Source organism: Callithrix jacchus, chromosome 6, assembly GCF_049354715.1.
Source record: "Callithrix jacchus isolate 240 chromosome 6, calJac240_pri, whole genome shotgun sequence".
Lineage (NCBI taxonomy): Eukaryota > Metazoa > Chordata > Mammalia > Primates > Cebidae > Callithrix > Callithrix jacchus.
In genome coordinates, this window is record NC_133507.1 from 58,099,872 (window position 1) to 58,127,191 (window position 27,320).

General features: G+C 42.0%; 2 protein-coding genes and 2 pseudogenes across 21 annotated transcripts in view; 2 read left to right on the top strand and 2 right to left on the bottom strand.

Moving 5' to 3' along the window:
* The window catches only part of DCAF17 (DDB1 and CUL4 associated factor 17), a 61,808-nt gene extending 60,612 nt beyond the window's left edge, over positions 1 to 1,196 (bottom strand). For 5 of the 11 annotated variants that reach the window (XR_004744589.3, XR_004744590.3, XM_078327403.1 and 2 more), the window contains exons 1-2: positions 694 to 1,196; positions 295 to 398 (exon numbers count right to left, since the gene is read on the bottom strand). Coding sequence is in view for 6 of the 11 variants with exons in the window: in XM_078327403.1 (XP_078183529.1) it covers positions 295 to 398; positions 694 to 933 (344 nt within the window). In the remaining 5 variants the exon portion in view is untranslated. Of the gene's footprint in view, positions 1 to 294; positions 399 to 501 lie in introns of all 11 variants that reach the window. The other 6 variants (XM_078327405.1, XM_078327404.1, XM_002749357.6 and 3 more) reach the window with 3 other exon arrangements.
* A 173-nt stretch (positions 1,197 to 1,369) lies between these two features.
* The window catches only part of METTL8 (methyltransferase 8, tRNA N3-cytidine), a 134,777-nt gene continuing 108,826 nt past the window's right edge, over positions 1,370 to 27,320 (top strand). For 4 of the 10 annotated variants that reach the window (XR_008482132.2, XR_013518882.1, XM_002749359.6 and 1 more), the window contains exon 1: positions 1,370 to 1,625. Coding sequence is in view for 2 of the 10 variants with exons in the window: in XM_002749359.6 (XP_002749405.2) it covers positions 1,617 to 1,625 (9 nt within the window). In the remaining 8 variants the exon portion in view is untranslated. Of the gene's footprint in view, positions 1,626 to 13,973; positions 14,104 to 27,320 lie in introns of all 10 variants that reach the window. The other 6 variants (XR_013518883.1, XM_078327409.1, XM_008998724.5 and 3 more) reach the window with 2 other exon arrangements.
* On the bottom strand, positions 9,186 to 10,431 carry LOC100409496 (26S proteasome non-ATPase regulatory subunit 4 pseudogene; annotated as a pseudogene).
* Positions 16,744 to 17,881, top strand: LOC144576642 (Y-box-binding protein 1 pseudogene; annotated as a pseudogene).

A 27,320-nucleotide genomic window follows, 5' to 3' on the forward strand; every position in this document is an offset into this window, starting at 1 on the left:
GTTCTCACTCATAGGGGGGTGTGGAATGATAGAACAACACATGGACACAGGGAGGGGGGCATCACACACTGGGGTCTGTTGCGGGGGACTAGAGGAGGGACAGGGAGGTTGGGGAGGGATAACGTGGGGAGAAATGCCAGATGTAGGTGACGGGGGATGGAGGCAGCAAACCACAATGCCAAGTATGTACCTATGCAACAATCCTGCATGTTCTGTACATGTACTCCAGAACCTAAGTGCAATACACACACACACACACACACACAAATTTCCAGTTTAAAAGGAAAAAGTTACCTGCTGACACAGCGCCGATAATTGTCAAAATATATTCTTCCTCTCTCATAGGCTATAGGTGACCTGGAATGAGTTGTCCAGACATTCTTAAATTTAGTACTTTCCTAAAAGACACAAAGAATTTTCGTTCAGGAAAGAACTTAGCTTCCACTGTGTACCAATTTTAAGTTGGATTTTAACTTTCCAAAGTAACATAATTTCACCTACGTTATTCAAAAACTGATTTTGAATCCTTCCTTCACTCTGCCCTCATGTTTTGGTTTAATGAGGTGACCAACATTTAGAATAATTGTTTACAGGGAAGACAGAAGCAGCATAAAACTAAAAGCATCTGGAGGCCCCATAACCACCTATTGACTAATCCACCAGATTCCGGGCTTGTATCCTCCTCCCAATCACCTGTGACCCTGTTAAAAAGGGGGGAGGGGGCAGTGCGTTAAAACCGCATCCCGCAGGAGGCTCGGCCGCCAGGTGCCCGTAGCCCTCCGTTGCCCCCGGCCGGCGCGCGGTCACCTGGCACACCAGCGCCCGTAGGATGCCCAGGTTGGTCCTCTGTACCACGCCTGCGTCGCGCGAGAAGCAGCCCAGCGCCCGGCGACTTAGCCGGCTGCACACGTTAGGCTTCCGGGTCGGGCCCATGGAGGCGCGGGCCGGGCGCTGGGTAGGCTGGGCCGCAGAGGGGCGCGCCCCACACTCCCGTGCTGGGCAGCCGCCGCTGCCTCCGAATTTCGAGGCCCCGACTTTCCCGGGGAGGCCCGGGAAAAGCTGACACGGGGAGCCGGGCCGGGAGCACCCGACGACGGGGCAAGGGAAAGCAGAGCCGCTGCACCGGCACAGCGCGGAGAAGAGGGAAGAAGCTCTCCGTTCTCGACCTGCTCCTCACAGGCCCTCTGGCCGCAGACAGTGCGACGCTCCGCTACTGCGCCGCGGACCGGGGCCACTCTTTCACCGGGAAATGTAGTTCCCAGTGCCTCGTGAGGCAGTCCGGCTTCTCCCAGGAACTACAATTCCCATCAGGCGGCGGGGAGCGAGGGCTTTCCCGGCCCCGCCTCCACGCCGCGGCCCCGCCTCCTCCGGCCGGCTGAGACTACGCTGTCTGGCGGGCGCGCTTTTCTGGAGCTACGGCTGACTAGCTGAGCCTAGCCCAGAGGGCGCGGTGCTGCTGCTTTCAGCTCTGCTGCGTAAGTGCGCCCTGCATTTAGGAATCCGTCCCTCACTGTTCTGGTACCCCCACGCCTCTCAGCCCCTGACCTTCGCCCTCGGAGGTTCTGGCCAGGTGCCGGGTGGGGCGCTGTGTCAGGGGCCCCTCAAAACAGCGTCCCATGCTAAAGGTACGCCCCGCGGCTTTCCCTTCAGCTGCACGTTGGCTGAGGGGGACGGTAAACTGTGCTTTTGTATTAGGAAGATGCTGGCTTTGCATTCACTCCTAGTTTCACCCTCCAAGCTCGGATTGAGTTAATCTTTCCTGGAGGCCCGTCCTTTGGTGTCCTGCGGGGATACTGGGTGGTTTTGCGATAATTGCTACATTTTCCTTCCTCTCGCCTCCATTCTTTTTTTCTTTATAGGGAATAAAATATGAGATGCTTACATTCTTATTGGACGACCTAAGATATCCCTCGTCGACATCTCTAAGTAAAATATATACTTTGTTAACTAGTCCTGCCGGTATGTTCAAAGTTCCTAGCACACTAAACTTGCAGCAATCATGCACCACATGTGTCCCACCGCCTTGCTGTAAGTCCCTTGAGGGTGGTGTCGCTGTATCTCCCACGTGCACTTGAGCATGCTTGTTCGTAGGGTGCTCTAAGAAAGCGATCGCACCCGACTGGCAGAGCAAAAAGTACAGTACAGCAGGTCCTCGAATCGCATTCTTTCGTTCAATGTCATTTTGTTATAAGTTGATGAGAAAAAAAAAATCAGTTCCTACCAGGGATACTGTTTGTGTGGAGCTTGCCCCTTCTCCCCACGTCTGCATGGGTTTTCACGAGGTACCCCAGGGTACTGCGCCCCACATATCAGTGCAGGCTGGGTGAATTGGCCTGTCTGTATGGTTCCTAAGTGTGGGTGTGAGTGCGTCCTGTGACGGAATGTCCTAGTGTCCAGGGTTGGTTCCCACCATGCACCTTGAGCTAAGGGGATAGGCTCCAGCCACCCTCGACTCTGAACTGGAATAATTGGGTAAATAACTATCTTACTTGTTTTTATTAATCTTCCTTAAATATATGTATAGCTTCCATTTGTTTCAATGTTTACTGTTAGAAGTGTTTTGGTCTTTAGGAGTTTGGTGATGTTTTTGCGACTAGAAATATATGTTATAGGAACTTCAGGCTTGTTTATATCAATTGGTCTATGGTAAAAAATGGTTTTGTTATATGTCATTTTGCTTACAGTCAGAGTTTCCAAGAATCTGTTGATGACGTTAGGTGAGTACTTGCAATACTGGTGAATGTGCTGGGTCACAATTTAAGTGTTTAGTAAAAGTTGGCCATATCTCTTTTTAACCCTGCTGAGTTTCCTTCATGGCCCAAGCTTTTGCTGATTTTTCATGACTTATTTACAGCATATGGTAGAGTGCTTTGTATATTTTTAGAGAGTGCTACAATAGTTAATTTTGGTAATTCATGAATGCAGCTGTCACTGAGAAAACTGGAACCCAGAAAAGATAACTGGGTTTTCTTTGGTATAAATGAAATTCAAATCATTGCTGAATTGGATTCATCAACTCTCTCATATCTCCTTCCTTTTTGCCCCCACTTGTTTGTCTTCCTTCCTGTGGTCTTTATTTCACCAAGTCATCACTAAGGGAGAATCAGCCTTGATACCTTGCTGTCCCTCACCCACAACCAAGTCCTTTCGATTCTCTTATCCATCTCATGTACATTTTATCTAAGTAACTTAGGGTTGTACCATTTTTTAATCACATTATTTAGTAGCCTCCTAATTATTCTTTCTGCCTTACTTGTGACACAGGATTTTGTGTGTGTGTGTTTATGTGTATATGTTGCTTTGCCAGCTGGAGATCTCTGCAGCCAGAGACCTACCTGGGCCTTCCTTGGGCTGGGCTTGCCACAGGAGGTACCCTGCACAACTGGCCCACTGGGCTACTCCTGGCTTCTGCTCAGGCATGGATCCTGTGGACACCTGATGCAGGCTCAGCCCCTGGCAGGAGAGGGTGTCTGAGCAAGCAAGTGTGCAGTCACATGGTGTCCACTTGGTTGCTCCAAGTGCCAGCACAGGAGCAGGCTCCATGCAGGGCTTGCAGCTGAACCAGGCATGTCACAAGTGACTCCCACAGTGGACTCTGGCATCCAGACTAGGGGAAGGTGGTAACCAAACAGGGGTGCCTGCAACCCAGAAGCCCCAGAGGTGGATATTACGTTGTGCCAACAGCTCTTTTAAACCCGCTGTCTGCAGCCCGATGAACAGGATCATGTTAGCAGCTCTATCAGTCCTGTTACCCTGTTCCAGCCCACAGCTCTGGGACTGGCCTTGCCCCTGCCCTGCTTCCTGTTGTGTGGGGTGGCCACCAGTGCCACTGGTGGGGCGGAGAGCTACAGTGTTATTGCTTTCTTCGAACCCATGTTCAGTGGCATCCTGAGTTCTTGTTGTGCATCCAAGAGTGAGATTAACAAGCAGAGGGTGAGGAGGGCAGAGAAGAGTTTTATTGAGTGACAAAACAGCTCTTGATCCTCAGCTCAGCTACGTCTGAGTTTTTGTCTCACAACCAGGAAGAATTAGGTGTGTGGTGAGTGAGTAGAGCAGAATTTATCAAGTGAAAGGAATCTCTCAGCAAAAAGAAGGGGTCGTGAAAGCAGGTTGCTGGTGCCCTCTTTACAGTTGAATAATACCTGGGCTTAAGGTGCAAATTTCTGGAGGCTCCACCTCATCCTTCCAATGTGCTTGTGGGCTCTTAGTCTGAGCTACTCCACATTGATTTTTTCCCTTACTGTGCATGTGTTAAGGAATGGAATTTTCTACTGTGGGCATGTTTAGGCAAGCCCCCTGTGCAAGTTCCCTTATCTGCACAAAACATCTGGTGTAAGCACTTGTGAGGCAGGTCATAGGTTCTTCAGGGACTCTTCCCTTGCTGTCTGCCTAAAGCAAGCTGGCTAACTCCTTTTACTCTCAGCTTAGGGGGGACACAAGGGTGGTCCCCCACCCAAAGTGGGGTGGCCTCTTCCAGAATGGCTGGGTCCAGGGGCTTTCATGGGCTTATAATGGGGAAGTGTGTGCTGATTGGTTTGTGAGTATGCACAAGAGGCTAAAACAAAGGCACCACTCAAAAGTGGGCACAACAGTATAAAAAACAAATTAGAGGAGGGTGGGTATATGTAAAATATGTAAAGGGTAGGAATCAATCAGAGAAAAGTGTGCCAAATGGGAAGAGAATTTCTCAGTCTGGTCCATAGATTTATCAAGGACATGTAGCTAGGCTTTAAGCTATGTTTGGCTTGAAGGTCAAGTTTCGCTGGGGACCCACCCCCATCTGCCTAGGATTTGTCTCCCTCCTGCTCCTATTACTTGGGTACTTTTAATTCTAACCCTCCTCCATACTGCTGCCAGAGTGATTTTCCTAAAGCACAAGCTGTCACTTGCCTGTTGCATTCTTTCAGCAGCTCCCAACACCCATAGCAGAATTTCTTTTTTTTTTTTTTTTGAAATGCAGTCTTGCTCTGTCACCCAGGCTGGAGTGCAGTGGTGCAATTTCAGCTCATTGCAATCTCCACCTCCCAGCTTCAAGTGATTTTCCTGCCTCAGGCACGCACCACCACATCCAGACAATTTTTGTATTTTTAGTAGAGACAGGGTTTCACCATGTTGGCCAGGCTAGTCTTGAACTCCTGGACCTCAGATGATCTACTCACCTTGACCTCCCAAATTGCTGGGATTACAGGCATGAGCCACTGCCCCTGGCCTATAGCAGAATTTCTTACACCCAAGTAAGATACCCAGGATCCTCCATTGTTAACTTAAAATCTTTTTAGTATGTTTACATATATGCAAAGATAAAATTAGGTATAAACTCCTTATGTTGTCTCTTTCTTTTTTTTTTGTCTTTTTTATTTGTGTGTTTGTGTGTTGTATCTTTTATATACTGATAACACCCAAACATCTACAAGTTAAATGAAACAAAACTATAAAACCAATACATTCAAATGATTGTGAGCAATGAGGCTTTAGTTGGACCTGAAAAGCTTTAAAAGTGGATGTTCTCTGTGGTAAGGAAGTGCATACCTTCCTTACAGAAAGGCCTGTACATATTGCCCTTGTGTTGGAGAGATTACTTGATGTCTTCATCAGTTTTCTTTATTTAAATCACCACAAAACCTTCCTTTGTTCAGTATTTCATGGTTTCATTTGTCCTTCAGTTGACAAACAACATAACATAATTTACATACAGCAGTCCCCATTACATTCTCATTAACATATACCAATGACGGCTGGGCACGGTGGCTCAAGTCTGTAATCCCAGCACTTTGGGAGGCCAAGGCGGGTGGATCACGAGGTCAAGAGATCGAGACCATCCTGGTCAACATGGTGAAACCCCATCTCTACTTAAAATACAAAAACTTAGCTGGGCGTGGTGGCATGTGCCTGTAATCCCAGCTACTCGGGAGGCTGAGGCAAGAGAATTGCCTGAACCCAGGAGGCGGAGGTTGCGGTGAGCCGAGATCGCGCCATTGCACTCCAGCCTGGGTAACAAGAGCGAAACTCCATCTCAAAAAAAAAATACCAATGACAAATTGTACCACTTGTTTAACAATACACTCCTAAACACACATATGTGAACTCAAATCTTTTGACAGCACTCAATTAAGAAGTGGTCATTCAGATGATCCAGAGTGTCCTTTTGTTAATATTCTTTTTTTTTAGATTATTATCAAATTGAAAATGAAAGGTTTCTCCTACAGAAATCTCATAGCCTTGAGGATACATGTACAAAATCCCTAGGTGTTCACATAGGTACCTTATACAAAATCTGAATCTCTTTGGTTAGAATGCTGGGCACTTCATTATCTTCACCTAGCCCACATTTTCAGCCTCATCTCTTTGACCATCCCTCATGTTTGCTTTTGTTGTTCTGACACGTTTGTGGACTTTATCAAGACGATGTGCCTTTATATTTGGGATTTTCTTTATCTGAAACTTTCTCTCCTCTCCTCTTATAAGTTTCTCTCAAGACTCATTGCAGGTATCACAGCTCCACTGAGACCCTTTCCCTAACTCTTCCAGCTTGGTTAGTAGTCTTTTCTGTGTTTCCATGTTACTTTGTACACTGTTGTGGCACTCTATTAGAATTGTCATTTGTCTTCCCAACTAACCTGGGCAGAAACTGAATAGTACTACAATTCTGCCTCTAGGCTGGGTGCAGTGGCTCACACCTGTAATCCCAGCACTTTGGGAGGCTAAGTGGGGTGGATCACGAGGTCAGGAGATCGAGACCATACTGGCCAACATGGTGAAACCCCATCTCTACTAAAAATACAAAAATTAGTTGGGCATGGTGGTGCCTGCCTGTAGTCCCAGCTACTTGGGAGGCTGAGGCAGGAGAATCACTTGAACCCGGGAGGTGGAGGTTGCAATGAGCTGAGATCACACCACTGCATTCCACCCTGGGTGACAGAGCCAGACTCTGTCTCAAAAAAAAAATATATACACACACACACACACACACACACACACACATACATAGACACATTATATGTGTGTGTGTGTGTATACACACACACTTATATATAATTCTGCCTCCTTTATACTACCTAAAATGTGGTTAATATGTATGTATGTTGAATGAATGGACTATGAAAAAACAATATGTTTGTATAGAATCTATTATCAGTAGCTAAATACTCTCTTTTACTTTATTTTATTTTTTGAAAAGAAATCTCAAAGACTGGTCCTGAACTCCTGGGCTCAGGCAATCGTCCCGCCTTAGCGGGACAAGTAACATAGCATAATATACAAATAACAATTATAAAATGAACACCCATATACTTATAATCAACTTAAAAAGAAACAGAATATTACCTAAAACTTTGACATCTCTTATGTACCCGTGATGATTCCCAGATCCCTCTTTCCTCTTTAGATAAAAAATTGTTTTAAATGTTTTTGAACATCATATTTATTGAATCATATTATATATGTGTACTCTTCTGTAGCTTGTCTATAGTTTTCTCAACATTACATGAAGGAGATGTAGCTGGTCTATATTTTTCTCAACCTATGAAGGAGATGACTGTCCATCATTTTCACAGGTCCTATCTACACTGGTTGACTATGCAAAGGATGAGTGGCTGGGTATATTGGGGACTGTTTTATAATTCTGCCTGCCACAAAGAGTTGCTCCAGAGTATATACCTAGGTATTGAATTACTGAATTATATGCTATATGCATTGTATTAGTCCATTCTCCTGCTGCTAATAAGGCATACCGGAGACTGGGTAATTTATAAATGGAAGAGGTTTAATTGACTCACAGTTGCACATGGCTGGGGAGGCCTCAGGAAACTTGCAATCATGGTGGAAGGAGAAGCAAACATGTCCTTCTTTACATGGCAGCAACAAGGAGAAGTGCAGAGCAAAATGGAGAAGAAGTCCCTTATAAAACTATCAGATCTCATGAGAACTCATTCATGAGAACAGCATGAGGGTAACCACTCCCATAAGTCAATTACCTCTCACCAGGTCCCTCCTACAACACATGGGGATTATGGGAACCATAATTCAGGATGAGCTTTGGGTGGGGACACAGCCAAACAATATTATTCTTCCCCTGGCCCCTTCCAAATCTCATGTTCTCATATTTTAGAACATAGTCATATCCTTCCAACTGTCCCCCAAAGTCTTAACTAATTCCAGCCTTAATTCAAAAATCTAAGTCCAAAGTCTCATCTGAGACAAGAAGTCCCTTCTCCCTATGAGCCTGTAAAATCAAAAGCAAGTTATTTCTTATATACAATGGGGGTACCAGCATAGGGTAAACACACCCGTTCCAAATGGGAGAAATTGGCCAAAACAAAGGGGCTACAGGCCCTATGGACTCCAAAATCCAATAGGGCAGGCATTAAACCTTAAAGTTCCCAAATGATCTCCTTTGACTCCATGTCTCATATCCAGGGCATGATGATACAAGAGGTACGCTCCCATGGACTTGGGCAGCTCTGCCCCTGTGGATTTTCAGGGTACAGTCCTGATCCTGGCTGCTTTCATGGGCTGGTGTTGAGTGTCTGAAGCTTTTTCAGGTGCACAGTGCAAGCTGTCATTGGATCTGCCATTCTGGGGTCTGGAGGACAGTGACCCTCTTCTCACAGCTCCACTAGGTGGTGCCACAGTAGGGGCTCTGTATAGGGACTTCAATCCCACATTTCCCTTCCACACTGCCATAACAGAGGTTCTCGATAAGGATCCACCCCTGCGGCAAACTTCTGCCTGGACATCCAGGTGTTTGTGTACATTTTCTGAAATCTATGTGGAAGTTCCCCAACCTCAATTCTTGACTTCTGTATACCCACAGGCCCAAAACCACATGGAAGCTGCCAAGGCTTGGGGCTTGCACACTCTGAAGCCATGGCCCAAGCTGTACCTTGGCCCCTTTTAGCCACAGGTGGAGCAGTGTGGGTGCAGGGCACCAAGTCTTGAGGCTGCACACAGTAGGGAGGTCCTGCACCCAGCCCAGGAAACCATTTTTTCCTCCAAGGCCTCTGGACCTGTGATGGGAGGGGCTGCCTCATAGTACTTGACATTCCCTGGAGACATTTTCCCCATTGTCTTGGTGATTTGCATTTGGTTCCTTGTTACTTATGCAAATATCTGCAGCTGGCTTGAATTTCTCTCCAGAATAAGAATTTTTCTTTTCTTTTCTTTTTTTTTGAAGCAAAAAAGGAAAAAATACTTGCCAAGCTTTATTTAGGCTGTAATGGTTACAGGTAACATTCATCTAACTTTGTATTCTGTGCCTCCCATGCAGTCCCCTAAGCGGGCTCAGCTGCCCTTTCCCTCCAGTCTCACTTCTTGTCTTCCTCCTTCTTGTCCTTCTTGCTGTCCTTGGTGGCCTGGTAGGCCAGGAAGCCCATAGCATTTCGAATGGCTTCATTGTTGGGATCCACACCTGGGAGGTTCTCTAGGACACTCTGAAGGAACTTGGGCTCCTGTGTCACATCGTAATCATCCTCCTCCTTGGCTGGCTCAGATGTGTCCATGGCTGAGCTGGCATCAATGTCTGCTGATTCTGCCTGGCCAAACTCTGCTCCCTTCTGCTCTTCCTCAGTCATACTGCTTAGGTCAGGGAGCCCAGTGTGGCCAAACTCTTGATGGCTGATGGTCATCTTCAGCAGGGCATCGTCTGAGTCTTCAGTCCCAGTCGTAGCAGTCCCAGCCTTAGCAGCAGAAGCTGCAGCTGCCCGCCAGGCCTCCTCCTCCTGCCGCTGCCACTGCTCTTCCATAGATACATGAAGGGCCAAGGCCAGCTCAGGATCAGCACTGGGATCTACTGCAAATTCAAAGTCACTGGCACCAAGACCCAGCATGGCACTACCTTCACCAGGCAAAATCGGAGAACTGATGCTAGCATCGGCCAAGCTGGGCCCAGGAGGTACTGTCACCAGATGATAACTGGTTCCATTTTTGCCATTCAGCATGTTTACAAAGGCTGTCAGCTTTTCTGTGTTCACCTCCTCTTCCCCAAAATTGATAATGTTAACATTTACTTTCTCCTTCTTGAGTCATTTAGCCAGTTTTACCAGATCCTTCTTATTGTCCTTCACTGGTCTTCCCACAAAGGCAATGATGCGCATCTTGTGATTCTTGCCCTGACGGTGCTTCAGAGCCAGATGGGCCACGTGGATGCCAGTGCAGAAGGTGATCTTGCCCTTGGGTTGGACAGTGTGTAGCTTGGACGGGATACGACCAGTGTCTGGGGTGAGTGTGGTCAGCACTTCACAGTCATTAGCCAGTGTGATAAGGCCCATGTTGTTCTCTGGCCCATGCTGCAGGTCTTTGAATGACAAACTATGTTGACAGCATCTTGCTGGTCCTGCAGCCAGGTGGGTAAGAAGTCCCCATTCCACGTATACTCACTGTTGTCCACACACACCATAGTGCTTTCCAACACCATCTTGCCACCTTCTTCCCTCCTGACCGTTCTGAGGGACCGGAATTTTTCTTTTCTATTGCATAGCAAGGCTGCACATTTTTCAAACTTTTATGCTCTGCTTCCTCTTGAGCAATTTGCTGCTTTGAAATTTCTTTCTCCAGATACCCAAATTATCTCTCTCAAGTTCAAGCTTCCACAGATCTCTAGGGCAGGGGCAAAGTACTTCCAGTCTATTTGCATAGCAAGAATGACCTTTACTACAGTTCCCAAGAAGTTACTCATCTCCAGGTGAGACCACCTCAGCCTGGACTTTATTATCCATATGACTATCAGTATTTTGGTCAAAGCTATTCAACAGGTCTTTAGGAAGTTTCATACTTTCCAACATCTTCCTGTCTTCTGAGGCCTCCAAATCTCGAGGAAGTTCCAAACTTTCTCACATTTTCCTGTCTTTTTCTGAGCCCTCCAACTATTCCAAGCTCTGCCTGTTACCCAGTTCCAAAGTTGCTTCCACATTTTTTTATATCTTTACAGCAGCACCGCATTCCTGGTACCAATTTACTCTGTTAGTCTGTTTTCATGCTGCTAATAAGACATACCTGAGACTGGGTAATTTATAAAGGGATGAGGTTTAATTGTCTCATAGTTCCACAAGGCCCAAAAGGCTTCAGGAAACTTATAATCATAACAGAAGGGGAAGCAAACACGTCCTCCTTCACATGGCAGCAGCAAGAAGAAGTGCAGAGTGAAGTGGGAAAGAAGCCCCTTATAAACCCTCAGATCAGCATAAGGATAACTGCCCCCATTATTCAATTACCTCCCACAACGTGGAGATACGGGAACTACAATTCAGGATGAGATTTTGTTGGGGACACAACCAAACCATATCATGCATCTGCAGCTTATTAGGTGATACCATGTTGACTCTCTCTGTGATTATACTAATTTGTACTCTTATTAGTTGACTTCCCATTACTTTACATTCTTGTCTGCACTTGTATTATCAGACTTAAGCTTTTGCCAATGTGGTGAATACAAGACTATCATGATATTTTAATTCATTTTCCATATTATAAATACAGGCGAGCATCTTTTTTAATGTTACTAGGCATTCATGTTTTCATTCTTTTGCAAAGGCTGATCATGACTTTTGCCCATTTTCTATTAGATTGTGTCTTTTTCTTCTTGACGTTTAGAATGTTTCTGCATGTTTCTCCATACCAATCCTTAATTATAATATGTGTTACAAATATCTTCTTCCAATTTGTGGCTTATTCAATACTATATAAAAAAAGAAGCTCTCACATTAAATGTGGTAAAAGTAATCAGTATTTGACTCTTGTTTAAGAAATGCTTAACTTGAGGTCATAAAGATATCCTCTTATTTTTTTCTAAGTTTTAAAATTTTAACTTTCCTACTTGAGTCTTCAATCAGCGATGAAACTGATTTGAGGGTATGATGTAAATTAGAGATCCTTTCATTATTATTATTTTTTGTATATGAATAATCACTTGTTCCAGACCCACTTATTGAATAATCTCTTCATTTCTTCACAGATTTGCAGTGCTAGCTTGGTCGTAGATCAAGTTACCTATCTGGTCAAGTCTATTTCTGTGCTCTGTGTTCTGTTTCATTGTCTTATTTTTCTGTCCTTGGGCTGATAGGTAACCACTGCAGTTTTATAATCAGGCTTGGGAGCTGGTAGGGCAAGTGTTCCGTCTTACTCCTCTTCTTTAGGAGTGTCTTATTTCTTTCTTGCTATTGGCACTTTCATATACCTTTTTAAATCACCTTGAGCTTTCCCAAAACCTTATTAAAATTTTGATTGGGATGGCTTTAAATGTGTATATCAGTTTGAAGGGAACTGACATCTTTACCATATCAAATTATCCTATTTGTGAAGACTATAGAGTCTTTCCTCGGTATGCTAGGGAGATTGGATCCAGGATGCCCACATATACCAAAATCTGTACATCCTCAAGTCTTTGAGTTTACCCTGTGGAACCCAAGTATATGAAAAGTTAGCCCTCCTTATATTCAGATTTCACATTCCCCAAATATTGTATTTTCAATCTGAGTTTGATTTAAAAAAATCCTCATACAAGTGGACCCATGCAGTTTAAACTCATTTTATTCAAGAGTTACTATGTATCTCTCCATTTATTTATGTCTTCATTAGTGGCTCAGTGAAGTTTTATAATTTTTTCTTTAAAGGACTTGCATATTTTACAACTTCCTAAGTATATTATATTTTTGGTCATTGTTTTAAATAGTGTGTATATATGTGTGTGTGTGTGTGTGTGTGTGTGTGTGTGTGTGTGTATGCATTTTTTTTAGAGATAGGGTCTCACTGTGCTGCCCAGGCTGGAGTACAGTGGCTTTTCACAGGTGTGATCATTGTGCATTACAATCTTAAACTCCTAGGCTCAAGTGATCCTCCTGAATACCTGGGACTACAGGTGGTGCCACTGTGCCCTGCTAAATAGTATATTTTAAAATTAGGTTTTCTACCTGTATGTTTGCTAGTATATGAAAATATATTTGTATATTTATCTTTTATTTGGCAATCTTGCCAAACTTTCCTTTTAATGATAATAATTGCCATTTGTAGAGTTGAGGGGATTTTTTTCTGTATAGATAATTATATCCTTAGGAAATTGTGACAGTTTGTTACTTCCTCCTCCACCATTTACCTTTTTTTTCCTCTTTCCTTTCTTACTGTGATGGCCAGGGCCTCCAGTGTTGAGTAGAACCATTGATAGTGGACATTCTTGTCTTATTCATGTTTATAAAGGGAATAATTCTAATATTTCACCATTGAGGATGAGATTGTAAGTTTTTGGCAGCTACCCTTTATCAAGTTAATGCACTTCTCTTCCATTTCACAGTCGCTAAAAGTTTTATTTGATTTTTAATCATGAGTGAATGTTGAATTTTATCAGATGCCTTTTCTGTATCTGCTGAGGTGATTATATGATTTTTTATTTTAATCTGGTAATGTGGCAAATTACAGTGATCTACTTTCTAATGTTAAACCAAACTTGGGTTTATTTAGAATCAACTTTTGTGACACATTTTGTTTTTTATACATTGTAGGCTTTAGGTGACTGCTAACCTCAGTACTCACTCAGCTCTGGACTTTTGCTAGCTTTTGGTCTCTGAGGATTTCTATTTCTTGCTGGCCCAGGGGTATGTTTAACAAGATTTCTTTTTAAAACACATTAATCCAGCCATTTGGAGGTAGTTGATAGCAGAAAGGATTTTGGAGTATCAAGTTCACCTAATTTGTGGAACTAAAATTCCACTTGATCATACTTTTAGTTTAAAAGCTTCTGTTAGTATAAGATATGATTTAAATAATCACTTACCATCATGTCTGCCTCCTCTTGTTTTTCTTCTTCTTGTCTCTGCGTAACCATGCCACTCTCTACTGAAAGGACAAAGAAATAGACTAGCGGGAAGTGGATCATACCTGGAGTCAAAAAGTACAAGTTTTAGTGCCGACCCCATCACTTCTGAGATCTTGACCAAGCCACTTTCTTGTGTTGTCACTTTTAAATAAAATTTTTGTATTTTTTGTAGAAACAGGGCTTCACCCTGTTACCAAGGATGGTCTTGAACTCACGGGCTCAAGTGATCCACCCATCTCAGCCTCCCAAAATCCTGGGATTACAGTTGTGAGCCACTGCGTCTGGCTAAACACTTTCTTTCTGTAAGTTTTACTCAATCATCTGCTTAGTGGAAGCACTCAAGATTGAAATGAGATCACGTGTTTATAAATGTGAACGTGTTATAAGGGGAAAGAATGAGAAGCAATGATATACAGTACATCCTCTGTTTGGAAAATGTAACAGAAACAGGGAGTTTGGGGAAGGGAGAGGTTTAAATCAGTCACACGGGATTTTTTTTATGGTGGTGGAACTATTTTGGTATTTACATGACACCATGCCTGTGTTAAAACCCATAGAGCTTTATAGCACAGAGTGGAATTTAATGTATGCAAAATTTTAAAAATAATATCAGGAGTGTGGGGATTCCAGGATGGAATGCAGAGTGACAAAATAATCTAACTGTATTATAAATGTATGCAATAACCTCACTGAAAGGGGTGAGAGAAAAGGTGTTGACCTGAATAACTTTGGAAATTAGACTGTAAGACTAAAGGCAGTGGGGACTGTACATAAGCACTGTGCTGCAGTTGATAAAGTTTCCTGTGGAGGTATTGGTAATAATTCTGAAACCACTATACAAGTGTACTGGAATTCAACAATTAATAACTGGATGGTGATGATAGGAACCATGTTTCTTAATGTTGGGTAGAAGGCTATAGACAAGCAAGAAGGGAAGGCTGGAGTGATTCATGTGGTAATGGATTAGAGTTGGAGATATCTGTATGAACTCTAGTTTAATATAGTTACAGATGGATGCATATAGAAATACTTTATATATACAGATATGTGTATGTACTTGGTTTATTATGCACACCTGTATTTCCTTGCTTTGTCCCTTGAGAGTACTGAAAAGCCAGGACAACCTAGTAGCAAGGAACATATCTGGTGCCCAGACTATTCTCTAATAAAAGGAACGAAGATTCTTTGGAGAATTGGCTGTTTCTAGGACTGGATCAAGGAATACACAAAATGAGCCCACAGCACCTTGTAGTGCCAGAAAGTAAAGAAGTGCTAAAAACAAAAACACAATGACAAAACTATGTCAAAAGGAGTATAGGAGCCAACTGAAAGAGGATTTTTTTTTTTTTTTGAGACAGGGTCTCACTCTGTCATGCTGCATGACTATACTCACTCTGGAGTATAGTCACCCAGGCTGGAATACAGTGGTATGATATCGGCTCACTGCAGCCTCTGCCTCCCAGGCTCAGTGATCGTCCCAAGTAGCAGGGGCCACAGGCATGTGCTACTATGCCTGGCTAATTTTTTGTATTTTTGGTAGAGATGGGGTTTCACCAAATTGCTCGGGCTGGTCTTGAACTCCCGCACTTAGGTGATCCTCCAGATTCGGCTTCCCAAAGTGCTGGGATTATATGCGTAAGCCACCGTGCCTGGCCTGAAAGAACTCTTAATGGCCAAAGCTCAAAACATTGAGCAGCAAAATAAATAAGTTAGTATTTAGTTGTAACCCAAAGTGTAACATAAATATCCCTGGTCTGTACTGATATAAATAAAGGATTGAATAAATAAATAAATGGGAGACAAGAGACAAATCTTCCATGCAAAAGAATTCCAAATATTCTGTGTAGATATAATGTCCTTAAGGAGGTAGAGCCTAACTCCCCACTTCTTAAATGTGGGCTCTTCGTAGTGATTTCTTTCCAAAGAGTATATAGTTTAAAAGGGGTGTATACCTTAACAGTGGAGAAACCTGTCAAACTCTGACCAGTGTACCTCAAAACTGTCAAGGGCTTCATAAACAAGGAAAGTCTGACAGACTGTCAAAACAAATAGGAGCCTAAGAAGACATGATGACATGATCTCATGTAATAAGGGATCTTGGAACAGAAACAGGACGTAAAAAATTAACAGAAAAAGTAAAATTAACAAAAAAAGTAAAAACGAAATTGAATAAAGTATGAACTTAAGTTTATAATATTACTATTGAGTTAATTATAATAAATATATCATAATAATGTAAGATTTAATAGTGGGGGAAACTATATCAGATGTATGGAAACTCTCTGTACTATCTGTAACATTTTTGTAAATCTGAAACTGTCCAGAAATTAAAAGTTTACATTAAAAATGCAACAGGAATATAGTAGAAATCATTATATATGTGTAGCATAACTTAGTGATTAAGAATATGAACTCGTGTACCAGCCTGCTTGGATTCAGCTCTTAGCCTCACTGCTTACTAGCTGCGTAACCCTGGTTAACTTAAGTAACTCGAACTACTTAACTTCTCTGTGTCTCAATTTCTTTATGTGTTAGTGAAGATACTTGGGAGGATTTAATGAATTTGTGTGAGTGTGCATGTGTATGACTTAGAGTAGTGCCTAGCACAAAGCAAACCCTCTATAATTGTTTGAATCTATTTATTGTTACTACTTTTGCTCTTTAGTTTTGGGGATTATGGCTAAATTTCACTGCAACTCTCTTCAGCATACTGATTTTTAGCACTCCAGCACAACAATATGCATAATGCTTTGTTCTCACGGGGGAAATCATCAAGATTATAAAGATTCAAGAGAAAGCAGGACCAGAACTTGAGAATTTCCAACCCAGTTTCATGCTTCATATATAGCATTTACTTAGTGTATGCAGACGTTACAAAGCCTGACTGGATCTACTTTTTATGGGCATAAACATGCCGCATATAGAAATTCTGAAGTTGAGTTTGATTGGTAGTGGGAGCAGAGAGCAGACCCCGGAGACCTCTGAGCAGCACCACCGCCACCGGCCTAGTTACCATCATACCCCTGGAGGAGCCACAGCTGCCGCAGCCGGCCCCAGTCATCATCACCGGAACCATGAGCAGTGAGGGCAAGACCCAGCAGCCGCCGGCCGCCCCCGCCCTCAGCGCCGCCAACACCCAGCATGGCACTACAGGCAGCGGCGCAGGGAGCGGTGGCCTGGGGACAAGAAGGTTCATCGCTGGGAAGGTTTTGAGAACAGTAAAATGATTCAATGTAAGGAATGGATATGGTTTCATCAACAGGAATGACACCAAGGAAGATGTATTTGTACACCAGACTGCCATAAAGAAGAATAACCCCAGGAATTACCTTCCCAGTGTAGGAGATGGAGAGACTGTGGAGTTTGATGTTGTTGAAGGAGAAAAGCGTGCAGAGGCAGCAAATGTTACAGGTTCTGGTGGCGTTCCAGTTCAAGGCAGTAAATATACAGCAGACTGTAACCATTATAGACGCTATACACATCGTAGGGGTCCTCCACACAATTACCAGCAAAATTACCAGAATAGTGAGAGTGGGGAAAAGAACAACAGATCTGAGACTGCTCCCAAAGGCCAGGCCTGACAACGCTGGCCCTACCGCAGGTGAAGTTTCCCACCTTACTACATGAGGAGACCCTATGGGCGTCGACCACAATATTCCAACCCTCCTGTGCAGGGAGAAGTGATGGAGGGTGCTGACAACCGGGGTACAGGAGAACAAGGCAGACCAGTGAGGCAGAATATGTATTGGGGATACAGACCATGATTCCGCAGGGGCCCTCCTTGCCAAAGACAGCCTAGAGAGGACGGCAATGAAGAAGATAAAGAAAAGGAGATGAGACCCAAGGTCAGCATCCACCTCAACGTTGGTACCGCTGCAACTTCAATTACCAACGCAGACACCCAGAAAACTCTAAACAACAAGATGGCAAAGAGACAAAAGCAGCCGATCCACCAGCTGAGAATTCATCTGCTCTGGAGGCTGAGCAGGGCGGGGCTGAGTAAATGCTGGCTTACCATCTCTACCATCATCTGGTTTAGTCATCCAACAAGAAGGAATATGAAATTCCAGCAATAAGAAATGAACAAAAGATTGGAGTTGGCCGGGCGCGGTGGCTCAAGCCTGTAATCCCAGCACTTTGGGAGGCCGAGGCGGGTGGATCACGAGCTCAAGAGATCAAGACCATCCTGGTCAACATGGTGAAACCCCATCTCTACTAATAATACAAAAAAAAATTAGCTGGGCGTGGTGGCACGTGCCTGTAATCCCAGCTACTCAGGAGGCTGAGGCAGGAGAATTGCCTGAACCCAGGAGGCGGAGGTTGCAGTGAGCCAAGATCGCGCCATTGCACTCCAGCCTGGGTAACAAGAGCGAAACTCCATCTCAAAAAAAAAAAAAAAAAAGATTGGAGTTGAAGACCTTAAGTGCTTGCTTTTTACCCATTGACCAGATAAATAGAACTATCTGCATTATCTACGCAGCATGGGGTTTTTATTATTTTTACCCAAAGACATCTCTTTTTGGTAATAACAAACATGTTTTTTAAAACAGCCTGGTTTTTCTCAATACATCTTTAAAGGTTTTAAAATTGTTTCATATCTGGTCAAGATGAGATTTTTAAGTACTTCATTTTTAATTTGTAATATAAGTTTATAACTTGATTTTTTTCAAAAAAGTTAACAAACTGCAAGCACTTTTAACAAACATCTTAAATAATTGTCAAAAAAAATTCTGAAGTTAACTTTATTTGGTTTTCAGTAGATTTCTTATTAAGATATCCAGTTCTCTTGCCAACCTGATGTTCTTTTTGGGAAAAGCACTGCTTATAATGCACACCCCTCAGATGTAGGGTTCAGCATCTAAAATTTAGATGACATTTGAAGCAAAAGTGGGATGTATTATGGAAACATATATTTCAGGTATTTTACCTGTCTGCCTAAAATTCATACCAACTCTTTAGAAAACTTCTTTTTTTTTTTTGAGATGGAGTCTTGCTCTGTCACTTGCTGAAGTGCAGTGGTGTGATCTTGGCTCACTGCAGCCTCCATCTCCTGGGTTCAAGCAATTCCCCTGCCTCAGCCTCCTGAGTAGCTAGGACTACAGGTACATGCTACCATGCCCAATTAATTTTTTGTATTTTAGTAGAGATGGAGTTTCACCATGTTGGCCGGGATGGTCTCGATCTCCTGACCTCGTGATCTGCCCACCTTGGCCTCCGAAAGTGTGGGGATTACAGGCATATGCCACTGCACCCTGCCAGAAAACTTCTTATGGATCGGCAGCTCAGATGGAATAGCATACTGAGTAGAACATAGAATTTGAAGTCAGGAGCCTGCTTGGAGAGTGGGCTCCTGTGGCTATGTGACCAAGTGTTTGAGCCTCAGCTCCTGCATCTGTACAACAGTGATAACTGAAATGCATTTCCCACCATCCTCCCACACTTACAGGATTGTTGAAGATTAGGTGTGAAAATGAATGTGAGAGCTTTCGTAAGTTATAAAATCTATGCAAATATACTCTGTTAGAGTGGTGCTCAGATTTTCAACCAGAGTAAACATTAATGGAGCTTTATAGCCATATTGAGTGTTGCAGCCATCTGAACACCTTTAATTATTAAGTAATAAGGTGAAATCATTTGAACTTAAAATGCTTTTGATGGAAAATTTTCTCACAGCACTTGACTTTTTAGGATGTTTCTCTTTAACATAACAAAGGAGGGCATTGTTTTAGTCTGGAATTGTCTGTTCCAGGTGGCAGTTTGAGGAAATGATTCCCAAAATCTTTACTGAAATTAGCTGGAGAATACAGAGGTGAATCCCTGTAATATGGGAAGCTGCCTACCTCCTTTGGACACAGATCCCCTTGTCCTAGTGTAGAGATGACCAGCAGAGGGTGCACGAGCTTTCCTAGGAGCTGACTCCAGCTTCAGCAGCAAAGCTGGGCAGACCTGACTGGTACCATCTGTGTTTGCGGTCTGATAATTAACAAGTACTATAAATGAAACGATCCTGGCGCATCAGAAACAGTTACCAAATGGAAAGAGAGAGCAGCCATAATGTCAAGCGACACTGTAGCAAGTGCCTGCCATACTTGATGACTAGGAAGTTTCTAGATAACTGGAATTCAGCATTCTAGCATGGGCTGTTTATTTCCCACATGCTCCTGCTACCCTTTTCCTTTACTAATAATTTATTTCTACTTCCTGGTTCTTTGCTCCACCTTCAGCATCCATAATCATCTGCCTTATCTGGTCTGACAATTCGGGGTCTTTTAAGCAGCCATTCTCTGGAAATTGGCCATTGGGTATTTGAGTCCTGAATCCAGCATTCCGTCCTGTTAACCAGACTCTTAGAGATTTGACAGCATCTTTTCCTCTATATAAATGGGTGACTGCCAGAAAAGTTTTGATAGCTTTCTAGTGTTGCTGTTCTAGTCACCTATTGCCCATACCATCTTTTCTTCCCTAGAATGGATCCTCTACTCATAAATATTATATAGAATTTGTACACTATCATGCCCACCTAATTTTTTATTTTTTGTAGATATGGGGTCTCACTATGTTTCCCAAGCTGGTCTTAAACTCCTGGCCTCAAATGATCTGCCTGTCCTGGCCTCCCAAAGTGCTGGTATTACATGTGTGACCCACTGGACCCAGCCTTTAGCAACTTTTTTTTTTTTTTGAGACTGAGTTTCGCTCTCGTTGCCCAGGCTGGAGTGCTATAGGGTGATCTCGACTCACTGCAACCTCCGCCTCCCAGGTTCAAGCGATTTCCTGCCTCAGCCTCTCGAGTAGCTGGGATTACAGGCATGCACCATCATGCCTGTCTAATTTTGTATTTTTAGTAGAGACGGGGTTTCTCCATGTTGATCAGCCTGGTCTCAAACTCCTGACCACAGGTGATCTGCCAACCTCAGCCTCCCAAAGTGCTGTGATTACAGCTGTGAGCCACCGGGCCAGCTTTAGCAACATTTTTAAGCAGTTACATAATTTTCCTTTCTATGGATATACAATAATTTAGTCCTCTAAAGATGAGTATTTTTATTGTTACAGTTTTTCAGTATAATGTACAAATAATGCTGTGACAAACCCTTAATATATTCTTCTGATTATATTCATAGAATATGTTTTTAGAAATGAAATTTTATGTCTAATTTTTTCTTAAAATCTTGATATGTATTACCAAAGCCCCCTCAGGAAAGGTCTTTCAGTTCAGTGTCTTCACAGTTTGTGAGAATACCTGTTCTTGCACTATTTATCTCAGTGCTTTTACCTTCACCAATATGACAGATTATTTTATGGTTTTCCATGTGATGGGCTTTCCACTATCCATATGGCCCAGAAGATTAATCTCAAGCTTTTTGGTCTCACAACCTCTTGACACTGAAATATTATAAAGGCTCCAAAGAACTTTTGTTTATGTGACTTGTAGCTATATTTACTATATTTGCAACATAACCTAAGAAAAAATTGTTTAAATAATTATTAAGTCTTTTTTTATCACAACACAAAAAAATTGCATTATTAAGTCATCTAAAAATAAGACTAATATAAGACTAATAAGCCCATTGCACGTTAGTATGGCATATTTTTATAAAAAATATTTTCCAAAAGGAAAAAGTGAGAAGAGTGGCATTGTTTTATATTTTTCTGCAAATCTTAATGTCTGGCCTAAGAGATGACTGGATTCTTATATCTGTTTCTGCATTAAGTCTGTTATGATATGTTGTTCTGGTTGATACATGTGAAGAAATCTGATCTCACACAGATATATTAATATAAGTGGTTGGGAAGACATGCTTTGTCTCTCAGATGAGCATGGGTATTATACTTTGATACTACTCTAAATCCTAGTATCCTAAAGGTTGATTGCAATATAAAATTTGAAGCCTTTTCAGTGAACCTTTCATATTCTGCTACATTAAAATCCATTGGTCTGTCTTATATTATACTTTGACTGGATTTTTAACCCATGTGTGATTTTGTAACATTATATGTTGGGAATCTGGAAAATATTGCCTCATTGAATTGTGTAGGTCTTCCAAATGTTGACACATTCCATTTTATAGTATCAAAAATATCTTATTCTCATCAGAACAGTGTTTAAAAATTAGAAAGCTGTTAAGTTCATAGTGGTAGACACAAGTTTTCCAGAATTCTAATTTTTGCTTAAAAGCTTAAATTTTACCAAGGGCAACAAATGGTGTCAGTTGTTTTCCTGACAGGCTTACTTGGTTTATATTTGAGAAAATATCAAAGTAAAAATGATACTCCGTGAAAACAATGTGTATTGCTTCATCAAGGATATGCTTAAGTGAAACTGGCTTTTTTTTTTATGTGAATCCATAGTTGGTGAAGAAGACAGTGACTTTCTGTATTGTTCGATGCCACTGTTTTGATTCAGGGAAAGGTGCTAATGCTTTTGTCCACATTGCCTGTGCACCATCAGCACAAATGGCAAAACAGTTTTTTTTCTTAAGGCAAATAATATGTTGATATTATCATGAAAATAATTCTAACCTTTTGAAGACTGTCTAAAGGAGGTTAGGAGTCCCCAGGAATTCATGGACCATACTCTGAGACCTTTGAGCTTAAGGTTCTCTTACCAGAGGGAGATTGATTTGGGAATAGTTTGTGACCAAATTTTGGCCAGTGAAATCTGAGAGCAAGTCTGCCTGGGAAGTGGTGGATAAGTTTCCTCTTCCCTAAAAAGAGACAGAAAGAGGTGGTCTTTTTCTCTCACTGGATGTTGCCATGGCTTTGTGATGCCTGGAACTGCTGCAGCCATTTTGTAATTGACAAAGGGACTCAGACTTAGGATGAAGGTGATGCTGCAGAAAGCAAGATGGAGAAATGGCAGGAACCTGGATCCTTGATGACATTGTAGAATGGCAGATGAAACCTCACCTGGAACTTGCCCAACCTTTGGACTTCCGGTTATGACAGATATTATTATCATTTAAGCCAGTTTGAATAGTGCCTTCTGTTATCCGCAGTCAAAAGAATCCTAAAGAGACATTTATTATTAGTGTGATGAACAGTTTCAAGTGTGGGGCCATTTGCATTTCTTTAATAAGTGCTTATTCATAGCATTAGCACATTTCCTACTTAGGTCATTCCTACTCATTATTTTCTGAGCACTCCTAATAAATTAACACATTATAATATTTTGCAGAATATTTCTACCAGTGTCTTTTATAGCCTATTTTCCCATACATTTAAATGTAAGCAATCTATTTGTCTTGTTCTCTTCTTTTTTTTTTTTTTGAGGCAGAGTCTGGCTCTGTCGCCCAGGCCGGGAGTGCAGTGGTGTGATCTCGGCTCACTGCAACCTCCACCTCTGGGGTTCAAATGATTCTCCTGCCTCAGCCTCCCAAGTAGCTGGGATTACGGGTGCCTGTCACCATGCCCAGCTAATTTTTGTATTTTTAGTAGAGATGGGGTTTCACTGTGTTGGCCAGGCTTGTCTTGAACTCCTGACCTCATGAGCTGCCCGCCTCTGCCTCCCAAAGTGTTGGGATTACAAGCGTGAGCCACCACGCCTGGCCCTTGTTCTCTTTTTCTAAGTAGTTCATGGGTTTCGTGTCATGTTTAAGAGTCTTTCTACCCCATTTTTGGGTAAATATTCACTTTTTTTCTAGACTTATAAAGATGAAATTTTTTTTACATTTAAAAGTTTAACTTATCTGGAATTTATTTTGATATTAGATATGGAGTAGCGATGTACCTTTTTTTCCAAATGAGTGGCCCATTTTCTTAATATATATCTTTGAATAGGCCAGCTCTAACCCACTGATTTGAAATACTAGCTCCATTACAAATGGAATTCTTATATATGTATTCTGGCTCGTTTCTGAACTTTCTATTCTGTTCCATTTGCTTTGACTGTATCTCCTGCATTAGAGGTAATGCCCAGGACTTACTTATTTGACAGTGTGTTGTAATATCTGGAAGAACAAGTACACACCATCCCCCAACACAGCCAACACAATCAACATCACGTTTTCTCCCTCTAGTATTTTTCTGGCACTTCCTGCATGTTTATTTGTCCAAATGAACTGTTAAATTATTTGTTAAAGCTCCCCCAAAACATTTTTGGAATTCCAGTTGGAATTACTTTAATTTTATAGATGATTTTGGTGACAACTTATATTTTTATAGTATTGAATCTTCAGCCCCAGAAACCCAGCTTCTGTCTTCCTACTTATTAAAATTCTCTTCCGTTTCCCTCTGTACAGTTGTATAGCTTTCTTCATATTGGTCTTGTACATTTCTGGCTAGGTTTATTCCTAGGTATTTCATATTATTTTGTGTTGAATTTGTAGAGGGATCTTCCCCCCTGCATGTGTTCCATTTAAATAAAAACACTTTTTAAAAACAGCGCATATTTCCAGATAACTTTGGCTTCTTAGAAAAGAGTAATATATAAGGATATTATCTAAGTAATATCTAAGGATACCATCATTTGTGGTTTTACAGTATATGCTATGTGAACTGGATTTATGAGGTATGACGGCTTAAGACTGTTCAAGGAAACAACATACTAGAAGCTATATCTTAATGAGTGTTATTCTTCCAAGCTGTTTATGTTGAAAGTTTATACATTTTGGCAACAAGAACCACAACTTACTCTGAAAGCAAAAGGTATTCTCCTCCTGCCATCATTGAGGAGATGAAAAAGAACAATAGCTTGTTATGAGGTGGTCTGGAAATGGAATTTCAAAAATGTTTTGCTATTATTGGAATAAATAACAATCTCTTAAAGTGATTTATTTGAAGGGACAACACTTTTTTGAAGTGTAGAGGTCTAGTTTTTAGCTAAACGTTACCTTCTAGACACATATTGTCAGGTGGCAAGGAGATGGTTGACAGGTTTTATGTATTTTGTTGTTGTTGTTTGGAAAGAACCATCATTTTATCAGATTGTTTTTGTATTAAATAAGATTCAAGTTGCCCCAGGCAGTATGGATTGGCAATGTTTCAGCTATTTGGGAAAATGGGATTTGCCAGTTTTCTAAGACCATTTAAAATAATCAAGCACATTTCTTTTCATCCACATTATGGATTTAAAAAGCATGTGTGGACTAGCCTGGTTTCTTAATCACCATTTAAAATGTTCCTATGGAAAATGTGGTTCTGAGCTCTTAACAACTGTCTTACAAATGAGCGTAGGAATAAGACCTTTCATAGGTGAAAGATTACTAAGGTTTCTCTATATGATGTGTTCCTTGGAGATTAAGAACATAATTAATATTCTCAATTATTCTTAAGCAGCTTGCTGTGACACTATTATTCATGGGCTTTTCTAAACCTTTCTTAAATTTGTTGATTTTTTAAAGTTTATATAGTTTCCTGGGATAAGGTTTACTTCTTTGTGGGTCAGGAGTTTGGCTCCAGGTTGAAATTCCACATGTGATCTTTCTGGCCTGACCATAGGTAATTACAGGGCTCTGCCTGGAGGGCCTATTGGGGAGAAGCTGCCTTCCACACCAGAGCTGGTGAATAGCTAGAACTTTGCAGTTTCCTGGAGGGATTGCAGTCTAGGAGTCAGCCCCCTGTGTTCCTAGCCCAGATGCCTCCAGTCAGAGGACTCCTTCCATTCCAGGCTCCTTCCCCTGCCCTCCCATTTCCCTGATCACCTCCACACCAGGGGTCCATTTAGAACAGCGAGGGCTGGGCGCGGTGGCTCAAGCCTGTAATCCCAGCACTTTGGGAGGCCGAGGCGGGTGGATCACGAGGTCAACAGATCGAGACCATCCTGGTCAACATGTTGAAACCCCGTCTCTACTAAAAATTACAAAAAATTAGCTGGGCACGGTGGCGCGTGCCTGTAATCCCAGCTACTCAGGAGGCTGAGGCAGGAGAATTGCCTGAACCCAGGGGGCGGAGGTTGCGGTGAGCCGAGATTGCGCCATTGCACTCCAGCCTGGGTAACAAGAGCGAAACTCCGTCTCAAAAAAAAAAAAAAAAAGAACAGCGAGAACGCTTTCTCCCACCCCCGCTTGACAGAGACAATTTCTTCATCTATGCTGTGTCTACTCGTTCCTCACCCAGCGTTGCCATTCAGTGGGGGAGAACGGAAAGCCAGGGAGCTGGCACTTCTTTTTGCCTCATCCTTGCACTGTTGCAGAAAGTGAGACTTGATTGACTTGATTGTTACTTTCATTTTAGCTTGTGGTCCTCATTGACTGCCTCAGCACCTGATTGCTAGACAGTGGGAAGTGGGATGGTGTTCCTAATTATTTATTAATTTTATTTTGTGGGTTTCTTCCATTTCAAGTTTTAAGAGGTGCCTCTTAGCAGTATTTCTGGAATTTGTTGAATAACAATTTGAATTTACATTTGTAAGGCACTATGTAGTTTATAATTTTCTTTGTAAGAACGTTGTGACTTAAGAATTCTCTCCATTTTACGAATGCACTGATAGGCTTAAGCAAAGTAACTTTCCCCAAAAAATCATGAACTGCCAACAGACTTAGTCTCAAGTTCAAGTCTTGGCTCAGCCACCTTTTACCTGCTTCATTTAAGCCATCCTGCTTCATTGGTAAATTAGTCTTTTGCCTTCTTGAAAATTTGGAACTACTTGGGGCTGTTCAAACTAAGCAGCATCTTAGTGGAAGGCTTGATCCTGTGGTATTCACAAAGCCCTGTGGAAATTGCGAGGAGAGGCAGACTAACAATAACAACAGCAAATGCATTAACTCTGATTGAACATTTGCCACACACCCAGCACTAAGCTACTACGTTAACTCACAGAAGCTTCCTATCTTTGGAAATAGGAATTAACTACATTGTATTAAGGAAATTGAGACTAGTGAAGTTCAGTATCGTGCCAGAGGTTATAAAACCAAGACAACCTCTGGCAGTAAGTGATATAACCTGTGCTAAGTGGCAGATCCACTATCAACTTAGTCCAAACCCTTCAACGTCACCTGAAATTGCTTTCCGAGGAGAATTGAAGTGATGCTGCCCTACTTAGGGATATTTCTGCTATTAAGGAGCAGTAAGAGTAGAATTCTCTGGAATAGAATCTTCTAGTACTATGTCTAAATGCTGAGAAATAAATATTTAAAGGAATAATATTCTCAGATCCCTTATTTGACTTAAAATATTCTTACCATATTGTTTACGAACACAAATCTACGTGTAAGTTCCTTGTGCATAGAACTTCTATTTAGCCATAAAATAAAAATAAGTAGAATTACAACCACAAAACCAATAAAATTCAAATTAACAGGAGTATAGTGTGACTGCTGATGTTTTACTGAAACTAAATTACAACTCTCATGAAAAGAAGAAGCTACTGACCATCAGCACGCAGGTTCTTTTGACTTCAGCCCATCTCTGCTGTTGTGTGCTATGTGTCTTCCCAATTCCCTCACTACTTTTCTCTATTCAAAATACTGCAGAATCTTTTTACAGTGTACTGTATACTCAGATGCATCATTTATGTATTACATCTGTGCTGCTTATTGCCAACAAGATCATAAATGCAAACACAGGCACTGAACTTAAGTAGCAG